At 42.1% G+C, this 16,847-nt stretch overlaps 1 protein-coding gene across 1 annotated transcript in view; it reads left to right on the top strand.

Annotated features, from left to right (window-relative positions):
* The window catches only part of FAM131B (family with sequence similarity 131 member B), a 36,165-nt gene extending 26,351 nt beyond the window's left edge, over positions 1 to 9,814 (top strand). The window contains exon 7 of the mRNA XM_064518990.1: positions 201 to 9,814. Coding sequence (XP_064375060.1) covers positions 201 to 745 — 545 coding nt within the window. The 3' untranslated portion in view covers positions 746 to 9,814. The remainder of the gene's footprint in view (positions 1 to 200) is intronic.
* Positions 9,815 to 16,847: the final 7,033 nt, after the last annotated feature.

Genomic DNA, 16,847 nt, shown 5'->3' with positions numbered 1-16,847 from the left:
CCACCAGCTCTCACAGTCAGCAGTGGGTATGGTATCTACTACGTAGAGCTGCCTTTCCTCTTTACTCTTCTGCTCCCTAGAGTATTTACCTTCCCTGTACAATACAGCACCATGAATAGACACCCAAGCGATCTCTGACTGAGAAGGCTTGGCCTAGAGACAGTGTCTAACTGTTTGTTGTTTCTCTCCTTTTCTTACAGAGCACATGGCCCAGACACAGTATGATAGCTGGCCTCATTCCTATGTCTCACAGGGCATGTATTGCTTAGGTTCATCTGATGCCTGGGAGACCAGTGACCAGTCCCTCATTGCTTCCCCAGCAACTGGCTCCTATTTAGGCCAGAATTTTGATGACTCCCAGACAAACCTTCAGGAAAGCATTTTGGTTCAGAGCAGCATCATCCAGCAGCAACAGCTGCAGCAACAGCAACAGCAGCAGAACTTCATCCAGAGCTCAGGGCTGGTCCACGTGTGGCCCCTGCAGACTGCTCAGGGTGGGGATGGGGCTGAGTCCAGCACCTATATGGAGGACCATGTTGAGGATGAAGGGAACCCACGGCTGGAGAAGGCTCCTCTCCTAAATAAGAAGCCCTCTCCAGAGGAGGATGATGCAGTGTGCCGGGACCTAGAATCACTATCTCCTAGGGAGGAGCTGGAGCATGCTGCACTAAGCCGCAAAGTCTCAGATGTCACCTCTTCTGGGGTGCAGTCCTTTGATGAGGAAGAGGGAGAAACAAACAACTGATGCTTTCTGTGAAGTTCTCATCACTGCTAAACAAAGAAAGGGGTGGCAAGGAATGAAATGATGGGGATTCTTCTCTCCAGCTTCCCGGACTTCCAAGCAGACACACCTTCCATTCCTGACATTTAATTATTTTTTAAATAAGAGGAAAATCTGAAAGTGATTGACAGATGAAGACCTCTTCTTCCCCTTCACCATGGACATATATTTCCAAGTTTCATTGCTCTGGGCAATACACATGAGGTGCTTGGAGAAATCTGGATTGGTAAATTATTTCTAAATCTTTTTAATACAAAGCTTTGGCTCTGGATACAAACTCCTCTGGTACTGGGGATGTGGCTGATGAGACAGGCTTGATATGGGGAGTGGCTATGTGGCTAGGATCCGTCTTGGCAGAATGAATGTTGCTTCGTGGATGCAGTCCCCTTTGATAGAATATGTGAATATAGACTGTTTAAAACTGAAGATATGGCGTTACAAATATAGATTGCACTAGTGTAGTGATCATGGCTGATGCAGAGGATAAGGCTGTATTCAATACCGACTGTACTGAGATGAAGGACTGGCTCTGTAACCAGATCCTCAATAGCACCTTGATATGGAATTGTAGGCTCAATGGATACAGGCTGCACTCCATGGACACAGGCTGTGCTGCAGTACAGATATTGTGGCTCTGTAGGCATGGCTCTACTGTGGCATGGAGGAATGGATATGGATGCGAATCTAACCCTGCTTTAGGATACTCTTGCTTTGGTCTCTTTCAAATCTTTTGTTTGTTTGTTTCTCCCTTTGACATTTCTACCTGCCCAGGAGCTGGCAAGACTGGTGTGTCCTTTCAGTGCTGGGCACTGAATGCCAGTGGAAAGGACATTTTCAGCTACAGAGGCAGTCATAAAAAGCTGACTCTTGCAGGGGGCTTCAGAATATATCCATCTTGGTACTGCTGCTGTATCCTTCTGTCTTTTCCTTTGCCAGTACTAAGACCCAGAGAGTAGACAGCAGATCCAAGAACAGTGTGTACAGCTATAAGATCACAAATTTCCAGTTTGCCTTGGAAGTTTTGTGCGTTTCTTTTTTTTTTTCTTTTTTTCCCTACATTTTTATACTTCTGGGTAAGTGTTCTTAACAAAGCAGATAATATTGGGAAAGGCCTGTGCTCCAGCCATCACTGATCAGAAATACTGCACCTTTCCCATTTCTGCCACTCCTTCTGCAGTGCCAAATGTAAATGGAGGAAAAGGGGTGAGAGAGAAAATTTTCTTCTCCTATTTCTTTGTCATTCCTGCCTATATTTTCTTTTTTTTCTCCCCCCAAACAATGTAAATAATCCTCAGTGCTTGGTCCATTTCTTTTTCCCTCCCATTTCTTCTTTAGGAGTGGAGAAAGCTGGTTTCAGTTTCACTATTTATATGGGTTCAATTTTTTTTGTTTGTTTGTTAAGAAAGCTTATGGTTTATTGAGTAATGGGAGTCTGGTCTCTCACAATTCCTTGCTATGTTTCTGCAGACATTCTTTTTGGGGGAAGGGGCTTTGAAAGGAAATTGAACAAACCATCTCCACTCAAGTTTTCATCAGAAAATAAATGGGAGCAAAATCAAACCAAACCAAAAAAAAGTATAAGGCTATTGATTTTGCTGGAGGACTGAACAGAACCAGCAGAGATTACACAAGCATTGTTTTAATTGCAATACCACTTGCAAGGAAGCCTCAGCAAAGCATGGGTTTATATCTGATGCCAGAGATGAGCTAGAGAAAGGAAGTTGCCTGGACACTGCCACACTATCCCGGGGCACCTCTTTCTCACTTACTCCCAACTCATATCTACTCTGTTCAGTTCATGATACATTTGTCTCTTCTTTGCCTCCTCTTCAGGCTTGATACATTGCTTGGATGACAAGAAAGTGATACATGCTCCTTTCTTGATTCAGGTTTAGACCCCAGCATATTTGCAGGAAGAAAATCTGAGGAGAATAAAATGTGACCAAAGTAATATCATCAAGGCTCAGAGTTCAGACAGCTCCTGGCAAGCAAAGCAGATTATGTCCAGGAACTATGAGAAGTGTGAATGGGACTCTCAGATAGGATTTTAGCCCACTCAGCTTTCTGCCACTTACACATGCAGCAGCATGAAGAGGGAACTCCTTCAGGAACTCCCAAGTCTTGCCAGCCAGCTTCACTTCGAGTGGATCTGTCTTTCCTCTCCATTGCACCTGAAAGGAAAACACCTTTGGGAGACTTAAGTAAGACTGATAATTTGGGGTAGGTAAGAGATAAAAGCTTTTGTGAGACCTTTTTTGCCTCCATTTCCTTGGGCTTGCCTACATCTTTCTTAGGAGGTAGCTCTTCTCCTGAATGATGACCTTTCAATATCTCTTTAAAGATGTTTACACGTTCAGGTGCTAACCTCCTCCAGGCAGGAGAATTTGATGAAGATGATCTCCTACAGTTCTTGCAGGGGCAGTGCTAGCTCAGTGTCCTGAACTGGTTTGGGTCTAGCCATGGAGCAGGGCTTAGGAAATCAACTAGCCAGAAAGGGGAGATGGGGCAAGTGCCAAGGGCACCTCAGCATGTAACAAATGAGTAAGTGTTAACTTTTTCTTACTGTATTTTTTTTAAAACCTTCAGGGAACCAAAAATGGTCTGGTATGTTCCTTTGTGGGAGAAGGTTTGAGTGGCATGTTACTTTTTTGTCTGAACTATTTTGTCCCCATGTGCCTCTCCATGACCAATCTGGATGTTTATGGTAACTTTCAGTGTAGCTTCAATCTTGCTCCCTGCATATCCTCTATAGGATTGGGATGAGTGGGTCACCTTGTCCAGGGCTTCTTTTTCTTTTAGTGTGTGGTACATTTACTGAGATATATGATCAATGTATAAAAGATGTACATTTTCTCCAAGCAAGGGAGTGATGGGGAAACATTATACTATGTGGGAAAAAGCCTGAACCTCCCCTCTCCCCTGCCCCCGACCTCACAGATAGTTCTACAGAATGGAATAGCAACCTTTCTGTAGGGTTTTCTAAACTCTGTGGAATGGGTTGAGAATTACATCCTTCTGTGTAATTCCATAACCTGATCTCTAGAAACCTGTAGATAGTCTTTCATTCTCTGTGAAATCTGTCTGGTTTGAAAAATAATCTCTATATAAACTTATTAATTTCAAGCTTACTAAATTCTATAAGACTTTTTCATAAAGGTCTTCCCTTTCCGTGAATAAAATTCCTTCCTTTTTTTTTTTTTTGAAAAAGGGAAAAGCTATTTTTCATGACCTCTCCACCATCCAAAAGAGAAATGTATCTACCTCTCCAGTTGCCAGGAGCTTGACTGGAGAGAGCAGTGCTGTGTATCACCACTTGCTACCTGTGTGAGCATCCTGAGTTGAACTGGAAAGGCAATTTGAATCTCTCTGAAAATAGAAAAATGATTTGTATAATCAGGCTTTTTCTTATGTAATACGCCTGCTGCCTGTGTGTATCCAATATCAGAGGGAGGGGCCTGGAACCTACTGTACATTTCCCAGAAAAGCCTTTATTATATACCTGTACCTTCTCAAGCATATGGAAGGCACAAGTGTTCTGTAAGCAAAATTTGGCCTGCAATTCCTTTATCCTGGTGAGGATGGATGATTTGGAGAGAGTCCAGCCAAATACTCAGAGCCCAAACTGAATTTGTGAGGCTGGCAATAAGCAGGAAAGGTAAGCTGAATATGCTTGATCTAGAGTTACTAAGAAACTGAGCTCTGCTGTTTGTTTATACATACCCTTTGTAGAACACAGCTACACTACATAAAAATTTGGGAAATTGCAGCAGAGGTAGAAGATTCCCTTTTTTTTTTTCCTTTCCACCCTAGAGCCTTTGTCTTCAACAGGAGCTGCTGCTGTTATTGTGCTGAATATGAATGAATGCTTAAACACAAGTGACCCTATTTGAAAAAGACTGCAGATTGCACTGTAAGAAAATTCTCTCATGTTCCTTTCCACCGGTTGCTTATATCTGATCAGTTACACTACTGCATTTAAACCTAGAAAGTGAATTGAGGGAGGAATGGGGACACAGGGTTGAAAAAGTCTCAGCAGGATTATTATATTAAGAATTGGAGCCAGCACTTTCAATATATCCTAATAAAGCATGGGAAGTGACTGCCTCAGAGCAAACAAAGCGTAGGAGATGGAGATCTTTCATTTCTAAGGTATAGCTTCCACGTTTCCCATATGTTGACAACTGGGAGAGTTAAGGTGCTCAATGGTACATGGAAGATTTTATCCTAAAGACCTTGATAAAAAAAGGTGGCTTGGGAACTGAGGCACCCTCCTATGTCACTGGTTTAGGCCTCTTCCTATGTAGCAGTAGCTGTAACACTTCCCTATATGACTGTATATGATTTGATGAATCTGAAATTGATTAACTGACCCCCCCCACCCTTTTTCCAGTGGCGGTGTGGGGAAGGAAGTAGAGTTAATGCTTTTATTCTTATGGTTGTGCAACACAGGGGGAGGTCACATCTCACTTTCTTTATCCATGTCTTCCATGTTCAGGCACCCTTCCTGTGCTTCAGTCACATGAGGGCTACAGGCCCTGCTCCCTGCTCCCTTCAGGAACCTGGGATTAAAATGACTTGGATAATCTTTGAAACTACCCAGCATTTTGCTTGTACATTCTAAAACTCAAAGTCAACGATCGTACAAGGGAAGCTTACATAAGCTTTTATTTATATAAATCTAAAGCTTTCTTTACAAGCCTTGTGAGTTCTCTTCAACCCCATTACCTCAGGCTCTGGGATGGAGAAGTCAATCTGCCTCTTTCAGTTTCTGTGACTCTAAATCAGCGTCTTCTTCTGGGAAGCTGCTGACAAGCCACTCGCCTTCCCCTTCACCTTTTTTCTTTACCACACTAAGACTTTAACATCACCTTTCATGGTAGGCTTGCAGCAAAGAGAAGAGTTCAGCTATACCTCTGAGCTGATCAGATGGCAAGTTGCTGTGAAAGAGGCAGTCTGCCCTGGCTGTGCTCACTTCTCACAGTCCTTGTGCAGATGCTGATGCACAACTGACCCCACAGCAAGCCGAAGCAGAAAGTCAGAATGGTAGACGTGAACCCTGTTGTAAAAGTGAAGAGGGAAGAGCTCTGATGCGAGAGAGAGCGCGCCCGAGAGAGAGAGAGAGAGAGAGCATGCGTGCGAGTGCACATGCTCGCGCGTGCAATGTTTTCAGCAGCAGCTGGCCTTTATATCAGATTAGGTAAATTGTGAAACTGCACTTTGAAATGGCATCTTCATGATGAGTTTAAGCTGCTGAAAGGGGCTGTCCTTTCTCCTCCCCTCCCTCACCACCAGCTGGATATTTCTGCTGCCTAAGTAGCACCAGTACTAACATTCGTTTATCTATCCAGGAACTGGTCCCATTGAAAACTAATCCCGTCCTCTACCAAAAAAGAGGTTTCAGTGGGATCAGCTCCTTGTGTTGGTTCACTTGGCTAGGCAAGCATCACTGAGGACAGGTGAAACATCATGTCAAAGGATATTTCTTTGGTTGCAGATGCAGCTTAAAATGGCTTAAACTAATCATGAAATTTCTGGCTGAGAATAATAAACCCACCTGAGCTACCATGGAGGATGTATCCATCCCCTAGTACCTTCTCTCCTGTTTTCTTTAGAATTTCTAGTATTCCCTCATTTGAATTGCTCTTTGCTGTTATTTAACACTGTGTAATTTCCCTCATTGTTCCCTCCCCTTCCACAGGGTCCTCTGAGTTAACCCCTTGCAATCAGGCAGGAGGAGATGGGTAACTTGACATGCATCTGGAATTCATAAAATTAACATGCACAAGTCTGTCATGCACCCAGTGATTACACTCCACAGCAGATGAAGATACTGATGGATCTTCTTCTGCAATTGCAAGAGGCAGAGCCATATGAAGGAGTGAGAGACACAATGGGATTTTGGAGGAGGGCAGTTCTTGGAGGTGAGGCTTATCCATGTCTTTAAACCAGTCCCAAGCTAGTGTGAGATTCAGAATGGCTCTTCACACCTAGGCAGAGTCCATGTGATAAACTGTGTTTGAAACATAAAATTTAGTTACAGGCCATGGAAAGATGACTGGATAGAAGAAAACTGCTCTCTTCATTTGACAGAGGTATGGTAATGGGGTGAGGCAGGGTACAACAGGACAGGCTTGTGGACAGCTGTGTATGCTCCATGCAATAGTGAGGGGTAGTGTGGCTAGAGAGGGAGACACACTGAGGGAAAAGCTTGGGGGAAGAGACCAAGAAAAGCTTGAAGCTGTATATTTACACAGTTAGAAGGCTTCCTGGAAGACTCTAGGAAGAATGGGATCAGGCAGATAATTGCTGTACAAGCTACAGCTTCAGGACTGGCACAGCTCTTGATACTCCTTAGTCCAAGCCATACTTGTTTCTGTAAGACCGAATGATAGGACAGAGATCCCTCTGAATTTGGGCAGCTACTGGCTTTAAAAAACAGCTCACTGCATACTAAATTCTGCTGCTTTAGGGGATTCATATAAAAAATACCCCCAAAGAAGAACTCAGTCCTTGTCCAAATGAAGTTAATGTGAATTCTGTCTTCAGTGGGAACCCCAAATCTCTAAATTTAGCTCAGTTTGCCTTAACTATTACAATAGTAATTGCCTAGAAAGGGAAAGAAAAGGATAAATAAAATAAAGCCACCTCTAAACTTCTGGAGTCAGGGCAAGGCTGGCATTAGTTTTTTGTAACCCTGATCAGTGTCATATCAATCTATTCAGTTTGCCAAAGCCCCTGCTCTCTTGCAGTCTAAAACGCTTCCTCTTAATTTCTCCCAGATCAAATTTCCCTTATTCAGACAATTCAAAACAATCTGTCATTTCCCTTAAACTAGCTGCTTAACCAAAAGAAAGGCAAAGAAAGGAAAGAAAAAAGAAATTCATTCCAATATAGAGATTATCACAGCTAGTGCCCTTACATCTAAAAAAGCATAAATAAGCAACAGTTTCATTGAGAATTGGGTCCCCCCCCCATCGCAATCTGACAGGGAAAAATTGCTATACTGTGGCTCAGGGAAAGGAAAAATAAACAGGGAAAATGTGAGGAAAACAGTGCCTATTAAAACTAAATATATGTGGAGCATAGCCTACAGTCATTAAAGCACAGTCTCAAAAAAGAATGCAAGCTGTAAAGTCAACATCAGTTGCCTCTTTTATATCAGAGGCTTTTCACAGACTAAATAGTAGTGAATCTGCATAGCAGCAGAAGAAACCAGTTCGACATCTGTGCCAGATCAGTGTCTCTCTTCATCTCAGAACATGTCACAGAGCCTGGACAAGGCTGTTGGGGACACTGTGCTCTCAGCAGCACGACCAGTTTTATAAGTTTGCTGGATAGGGATAAAAACCAAATGGCTACTATTTTAGCAAACAAACATGGAAGACCTGCACTTAGAACATTAGGGTCTATTTATGCCCTTGCACTGGCTTTTTTCCCAGCGTAGGCATGACAAAGTGTAGTCCTTTTCTTGGAAATCAAGAAAAGCTCTATGAACCTCAGTGTTGGTCTGCACATGTGTAATATGGTCCAGAAGAGACTATGCAATGTATTTTGCCGAAACAGATACACATTGTTGGAAGAGTAAACGTTACAGTCAGGCCAAGGCTCTCTGAGAAATGGTATTTTTACTAAAACTTGTAGGGACTTTTTTCTTAAAATTATGAAATCTAGTTCAAGTAAGATTTTTTTTGGTGCAGTCATCAAGGGACTTGCCTGATGATGAAAGATAGCTGCTGTCTTCTAGGAAAAGAAGGTTTGCTGTGTTCTATGAAAAGACTATTACTAAGCATCCTCCTGTCCTCTTTTGATCAGGCCCATTTTAAATGCCGTCTGAAACCCAGTCCTGTTTCTGCTCTTCCCTAAGGAAACAAATGTCCATGCTAGTCAGACAAAAACATTTTTCTCCACCATGAAGACGAGATCATGCACCAAGTGTTACTTCTAGTGAGATAAAAGCATTCAGTCCGAGTTCACTTGGCTGTTGGACTGATTTTCATTGGGCATGGAAATCCAGTCATGAATTGGAGGTCAAAAGATCAAAACCCCTGTTCTAGAGCTCTGCTGACCTTTCATGAGGCAAGTACAGGCGGGCTTCCCTTCTTTTCAGGTACTGTATGTGTGAGCAATGTGGCAAGCCAAAAGCTCTTTTGCAGGTACATATTCTTGCTTGGCTTCAGTTTTTCTTCTCCGGTTTGTGGGCATTGTGCCTGATTGGAGGTCTTTGAAAAACCCCTAGACTGTAGAGTTGGGATTCAAAAATAATTTTACAGGGAACAGGATTTCTTTTGTTTCGGCTCATTCCACAGATGGGAGGGTACAAACTGAGAGCTTGGGAGTTACAAGGGTGGTGGATGGGGGTCTCATGGGTGGAACAGAGAATGAATTCCTGAAGCATGTTTAAAAGTAACTAAAGGTTTGGGGCTTCAAATGTTGCATTTTCAATGTTTGAAACTGCTTTAGCATCAGGGTATGGGACAATGGAGTTTGCAGCTGTGCAATTTAAAGAGCCTTTCCCTCATCTGTACACATTTTCTGTAGGGGGAGGCTCATTGGTGATTATTTGCATTCTTTCAAGCTAGTGTTTACAGATGTGAATTAATGTTTGGGGGGAAAGTAGTGAATGGAAGTAAATGTAGTAATGGAAGTAAAATAGAAAGAGAAAGGGGCCCACTGTTGTAAGCTTTCATCCCTACCTTGTCCCACATGAGCCCTTAATAATTAAAATGAGTCTGATTTGCCTTTGGTCTTCCAGCTCCAAAACACATTTGCCTGAAAATTTTTGTTGGATATTCTTCGCATGTTTTGATAATGTGACTTATGAGATAACACTTCTACAAAGATATATATAAATACACACACATACAAACACATACATACATGTACACACACTACATATAGACTTAGGAAACTATATGACACTATACACCTCCATGCCTGTATGTGGCAGCAACCACAGTAAAGAAGGGGAGGTAGTTCAAAATAGCATGTACAGTCCTTTACGGAGTTGTTATTAAACAGAATGTGGTCTTGCCATCCTGGCTGGTGGAAGTGTTTTATTTCTGTGGGACTGGTTCAAGGGGAGTTGCGTCTGAGGAAGGAGGATGCTAGGAAGAGGGGTGGGTCTCAATGAGATAGGATCAAAGCCTGATGGGGGACCTTGCAAAAAATCTGTGGTGGTTTGGAGAAGCATCCCAGAGTAGGAAATATATGATGCAGTGTTTCTCATTGAGAAGATAAGAACATCTCATGTTCCGCTATACAGGGATAAAATCTTGTAAATGCCTGGGGCTACCATGCCACAAATTCCAGGCCATTGTGACAGATTTGATGATAGGCAGTATCATATTAGTGGGATCTTCCAGTTTAGGACAGAATGGGTTTTCCTGTTATGCTGAAACAGCATTTTACAGATGATACATATAAAAGTCATTCAGGTATTGGTGACACGCAGACACCTTTGATACAGGGTCTACCAGAAGTTTCACAACAGCAGGTTCGGACAGGACACCAAAAAGAAGCTGATACTGTGGTGGCACAGGCACTAACCATAAGTAACAAGACTTTGGCTTCACATTTCATTTTTAAATCAGTGCTTCCCAGTCCTCATAGTAGGTTGGGGAGTTGGCTGGTCCAGAGGAAAAGGGGTACCTCTGGCACTTGGAACATTTTTGTATCATCTGCTTGTTCCTAAAAGAACTGAGGTCACTAGGCCAGATCCAGCAGTGCTTTATCATGTGAGAATTTTAAGTTCTAGACATGAAAGATACCTATTTCCTTGTGAAGGTACTTGCTTGCTCTTTTCTGTGCTAGTTTGTACAGGGACTAAGCAGTGTCACTTGTCCTGCTTAAGACGTATTTCACAGTCAGGGATATTTAGCTGATCTGTACTCTCCATGTTCTATTAGAAGCTGATCTGATTCCTCCCGGTTTATGTTCCTTCACTATTGAATAGTTTCCCAGCCATCCTTTAGTACATGTGTCTGCATAATTATGTTCATATAATTCAGTTGTGACTTACATATTTAACTCCTTCAGGTATTTTTTCCTTTTTCTTTAGTCCTGCAAGTCCCCTAATAGTTGTTCCCGTTTTTTCTCCAAATAGCCTCTAGTTTGTCACTATTTTTCTTGAAATGTAGTGTCCTGGATGGAATAAGTTACTCCACATATGTTTAAGACTTGAGCCTCTGGGAAAAGAACATGTCTCTGAGCCCTGAAGTAATAACTTGGGATAGTAAAAAATGTCTTTTTTTCTTAATTCACATTATGCTACAAAGATGCTGTTCAGCTGCTGAGTGCTTCACCTACAGATTTCCTTTACCTTCATACTAGTCTAGATTTATCCCTTGGTTAAATATGTCTCCTCTGGATTTTTTCCCCTAGATAAATTAGCTGCATAGCCCCAACATGAACCTCATTCTGTGCTATCTGCCTCAGTCTCTGATCTGCGCTGCCTTCTTATTTTTCTGTTTAGACTAGATGGCAAGTCTATCAGATGTTTCCCTCATGTTGCTTTCCTATAAACTCTCCTATGTTACCTTCTTTTTCAAGTGATTAATGAAAACAGTAAATAGAAAGGGCTAAAGACAATTCTCTCTGACATCTCACTGTCTCCATACTCTGCCAGTTGCAAGGGTATTTTTTATACAATCCTTCAGGCAGCCGCTATGCCAGAGAAACTGCAGTTTCAATTTGAGCATAAGATTCTGTGACATGTTTGGTCATAATCCAACCATCTCACAACTCCCATTTCTTTTCACAGCCCATTTTGCTTAAGTGCACTATAGAAGTTTGAGGGGAAAAAAAAAGCCGATTTTTTTTTTTGGCAAGGATATTCCTCATAAACCTTCCATTACTGTCCTTTGCACTTGTTTCTGTGGGGGAAAAACTGAAAACCTTGTAACCTGAGTTTGTGTGACTTTAATTCTGAACACCATCTTAGTAGGTCTTGTTTTTTTGCCATTTGATCTTCAGAGTTCAGCCATTTAGTGAATAGCCAGATATTAGCAGTTTTTAGATGGCTGTTCATATAAGATGGGCAATTCGCACTTTCATTTCTCTACATTCCATTTCCTTTATAAATTTGCTATTGGAATTTTCTTACAATATTTTGTCCTCCAAATCAGATGCAATCCTTCAAGTTGGCTGGATACATTTCAATAACTGGTTTTACTGCAGAGCTCAGGATGTTTGCACAACCAGCACTCCAAAACTGCTGAGATGTGAGCAAATGCTCATCTGAAAGTCCAGTGCTCAAATCAGTAGCAGGTGTGGCTGCGACTGGCTTCATGAGCTAGTGCGCTACTTCTAGCAGAGTCCGCTGTATTGTCTTTAGCACTGTGAGGCTAGATCAGAGTTTACTGACTCCCAGAAAGCTGAGGGAGGGGAGATGTGGCTCAAAACAAATGCAATCCAATTGCAGAGCTATCTACTAAACACTTGGCAAATCTGTAATTTAACAAAGGTCCTGAGTGATTGAGTGAGTGAGTGTGTGTGTGTGTGTGTGTGTGTGTGTGTGTGTGTGTGTGTGTGTGTGTGTGTGTACGTGCCCAGGTTTGTCTGCCCTATTTGGGGGAAGGCACAATGAGAGTCTGTGGTTTATGGTCAAGATCAGTTGCCTCCCACAGATAAAGCCACAAAAAATTTTGCATTACATGGATTAAGATAAAAAATGTTCTTCTCTACTTGAGAATACTAATGCTCAGGTGTTGTTTTTATCCAGAAATATTAATTATTGGTCTCCAGTGTGGACGAAATTGTTATGATAGCTGTGCCCAGATTTATGTGGTCATGGATGACTTAGTGCTTGTTGTGACAGTATTTTTAATAATATGTTCTTAATTATACCCTTATTAGTATTGGACTAATTTGGCAAAGAGGGATCTTTACTGGATCAGCTAGTTATTTCCATTGCTTGTACTCTTTGACCACAAAACAAGCAGTATAGTGTATATAGTGTTTGTATATTTGGGTCAGTGGAGGGAAGGAAGGTTAATTTTGTGAATGCTTGATTCAGTGTGTCTCTCTACTTCAAATCACTTGTATTAATTGATTTTGTCTATAGGGTTAGCAATCTGCAAATTTTTAGTCTGAAAGAATTTGCCAATCAAAAAAAGTTACATTGTTTTTTCAGGCATTTTTTGTTATCCAGCAATCTATCTCCAAGTGTTTTATCCTCCTAGCCAAATCATGACTAAGCCTCTGAGCCATATCACAACCTCCCAAAACTCTATCCTTAGACTTGTCAATCATCTCAACTCTTCCCTATTTTTTTCACTTCTTTATATTCACTAGTCTAAAAATGAGACTTCTGCTTTCACATTTAAATATCATGTAAAAGGGAGAGTTCATCTTTTTGCTAGATTAAAATTTTATAGATAACTTCCTGCCTTCATTAAGTGAATATCAGTAAACTGGCAATTAGATGAGATTAAGACTAAGTTTCACTTGAAGATACAAGGTAAAGGATTTTATTTCTTTTGTGGTGATGGTGGTGGTGAGTTCCCAAAATTTTGTACTCTGATGGAGATTTTTAACTACCCTGTTCTTCTCAGAGTATTTCCTTATATGTCAGGTACCAAATGTGATTCAGCAGGTGCTCAGAGTTGAGAACACTGACTAAAATGAGCTCTATTTCACTGCTTTGAGTGGCAGCTGACAGGCCTGGTGTAACATGAATCTCTGCCCAAGACAACCGATTCCAACCAACTCCACAGGCTATTTAGGAGGAAAGCAAGCCTCTGTGTTTCAAAACATCCTTAGAGCTTGTTTTTCAAAGACTTGTATTTGGGTTTTTGCAGGCAGATCTGAGATTTCACTTTCTAGAGGAACCTCAAGGTCTTAGTGATGCTGTAAATTCTGGGAAGCTTTTAGTTTGACAAAAAACATTTTTTTGCCTATAGGTAGCCAAGTCTGTGCTGCTTGGATAGTTTGAGAGATGTATGTTTTAGAGTGGCAGTTCAATGTCACCTTGTTTGTAGGACAAAGGTTTCAAGTTTAAACTTTGAGGGGGCATCTCAGGATCGCCTGACAGGGTGCAGGCTTAGAGTTTTCTTGACGAAGGTTCAGTATCTTCATTACTGCACAATTCACACCTACTAAAGTGTGTGGCATCAGCTCAATGCAGATTTTATTAATAAAAATGGAAGCAGAAACATCATTAGGCATCCCAAACCATCTTTGCAGTATGTTTTTTGTCTCCTCCTGGCTTCCTACACACATTTATGTATGCATGCTTTCTTCCAGGTGAGGAAACTGGTGCAGATGAATGCTGTTTCTACTCCAAGGGTGGGGCACACATGGAATGAATCTGGAATAACCCCTCCAAAGAGCAGGGGGGTGTTACTCAAGATCCTGATTTTCTGCTTCACCATAGAGAGCAGTTCAGTTCTTCATGATAACTCTGGGGCAGGTACAGGCACATGTGTGTGCATTTGTGTGGGCATGCATATGTGTGCCCTTGTACCCGCAGATGACCAACCTCATGAAATTTTCCTCTACCCCAGGGCAGATGTATCTTTTATCTTAGTCTGAGCTTCCCCAACCCCTCTGTGGGCCTCATTTCATTTCCCTCAGCTCACAGTCTGTCTGTCATGACTCACACGCTCTCTGTCTTTGATTTAGACTCCATCTGCTTTCTCATCCAGTCTCATCCAGTTCTGTAACACACCATAGGAGAAATGCAGTACTGGAGCACAGCACATCTCTGTACTCAGGTGGGGGTGGGGGATGTGTATTGGCTCCAGCCTCAGAGCTTCTCCCTGTCTCATGTGTCTCAGTGCAACCATTTGGCTAAGCTGAAAAATGTGGTGGAACTAAGTCCATACATGCTACTAATAAGGTAGGAGCAGAGACACTTGGAGAAACTTGGCCCTCTGTGAATGTGTGTGGCCAGATCAGTTTGGTTTCACAGTGTTGCCACTGACTGGAATACACTATGCATTTATGTATATTTAAAAAACAATGCCCTTTCTCCCCTTCCTACACAAAGGCATATCACAGTTACTTGAGTAAAAATAGCAGTGATTCGGTCTCTTCTCCACAAGCAGAGGGGAAGGCGACACAAAGGTAACAGGGAGGCTGTTTGTGTCCTACTGCCTGGCAGGCAGGAATATAACACAGCTCTGTGGTAGCGGGAGGCACCTGGCGTGAATGAGATACTTGCCTCCGGAGTGCTACTGTCTTCTCACAAGGACAGGGTGACCCTCAGATGAGTGAAGATCACTTTGGAAAACAGGTAAAGATTGTCCCCTGTTAGCTTAAACAAAGGAATCATGTGTTAAAGAGAATATAGAGTAGGCCAGTGAAATCCAGGGAACGAAAGCAAATATCACCCTCTCCAAGAAAATAGCTGGGGAGATTTCCCCCTACCATCAGCTTGCCACAGACTCCCTCCATCCATGAAAATCACCAGAGAGGATTTGGTACAAAGTCAATCCTTGGAATTAAAGCCTGGACGGAATTTTCCTAGCAAGACCAGGTTAGAGGCAACCATATTTTTGACTTGCTTCTAAGAGAGTTTATGGAAAACCACCTGTTAAGATGAAACTGGCCACTCTAATTCAGATGATGCTTTACAAATATCAGCAAAGGGCATGTGGTCCAACAACCAGGGGAATATTAAGAACACATTCTTAGTGCCTGGATTGCTCTCCTGATGCCGATAAATAGAAGCACACCCAACAAACTGCTTGGGACTGCATCTGAGCATCTAGACACACAAAAGCTATGGTAGAAAGAGATGTAGAATAGTGGAAAGTTGCAGAATACACAGAATTTGATTTTGCCTATTTACTGACAAACTCACAAGGACAGTGTGTTAAACAAAACGGTATCTTATCTTTGGATGTCAAGGTTTCACATGCATGACATGAACTGATGAGACGTGTTTTGTCAAGATACAGATCAAGATATGCTCCAGATCTAGAACTGGAATACAGATGCTGCAGATAAGGGTGGAGGTCTCTGCTTAGTCACAACCAAAACAAGCTGGGAAAAATGAGAGCTGGATTTCTCAGATCAGAGGTACGCAAAAATATGTGGAAAGTAGGCAGTACAGAATTATCAGGAAAGAGAGCAGGAGTTTTAGAAAGAAACCTTACAAAAGTGCGGAAAATGTGGCTTCTGTGCTGTATTACTTGGTGGGCTGTTAACACCCTAATTCATTTTTTGGAGTTCTTATATTTTAAGACTGTAAGTTTGTAAAAATTGTGAACAGTGATTCAGAGAGACAAACACAGATATTTGAAATATAGATACATACATGCTATTTTACTCCTCTCCTTCCAACACTGAGGATCTCCCTGCTTAAGCTTTTCCCATTCTGTTTGAAAATGCCATAGATGATGGAAAACCAAAAAGGCTTTCCTCCCTTCCAATGCTTTTCTTAAAGCCCTAGCTTTATTCAGGACATGAGATATGGACCAAATACTTTTCCTTCCACCTATTTTCAGGGGACAGCTCAGCTAAAGGACAGAGGATGAGCTCCTAATTGCCCTCCCTACCCAAGAAAATCTGAGAGTAAAAATTGAGAAAGAGGCAAAATGTTCAACATGGGAATGTTTCTGGGGGTGCAAGATAAGAGCTAGTCAAAAGGAACTGCAGTTACAAGGGTGGGATTGCAGGCAGAAGCAGCAATATGCTTCTAGGCTGAAGGTCTAGCTATGTTTACAGCAGTGCGTATAGGTCAGGAGAGACTGGAAGAATGACACCAACGGAGAATGACAAGAGCTGGTCTCCTACTTTCCACACGGCAGATAGACCCAGAGCATCCTGCTTGTGTCCAGTAGTATCCATGTGTTGTTATGGTTCCTTCTGCCACATCATGTATACACTGGCTCACCACGAATGAAAGCAGAGGCCTTAATTGTTATGAACTTGCTCTTAGCCACCTTACAGTCCACATCTCACTCCTACACATACTCGTATAGTCCAGACAGCCCAACAGTCTTGGCACAGAAAGCAGCAGAAAGAAGGGTCAGTGTTATGCCCCTTCTCCCAGCCGAATCAATCCTTTGTGGGATTTAAAGAGAGTATCCACATGCTTCTCTTTGAAGAGTGTGCTCAACAA

Source organism: Dromaius novaehollandiae, chromosome 1, assembly GCF_036370855.1.
Source record: "Dromaius novaehollandiae isolate bDroNov1 chromosome 1, bDroNov1.hap1, whole genome shotgun sequence".
Lineage (NCBI taxonomy): Eukaryota > Metazoa > Chordata > Aves > Casuariiformes > Dromaiidae > Dromaius > Dromaius novaehollandiae.
This window is presented reverse-complemented; position numbering and strand designations above follow the sequence as displayed.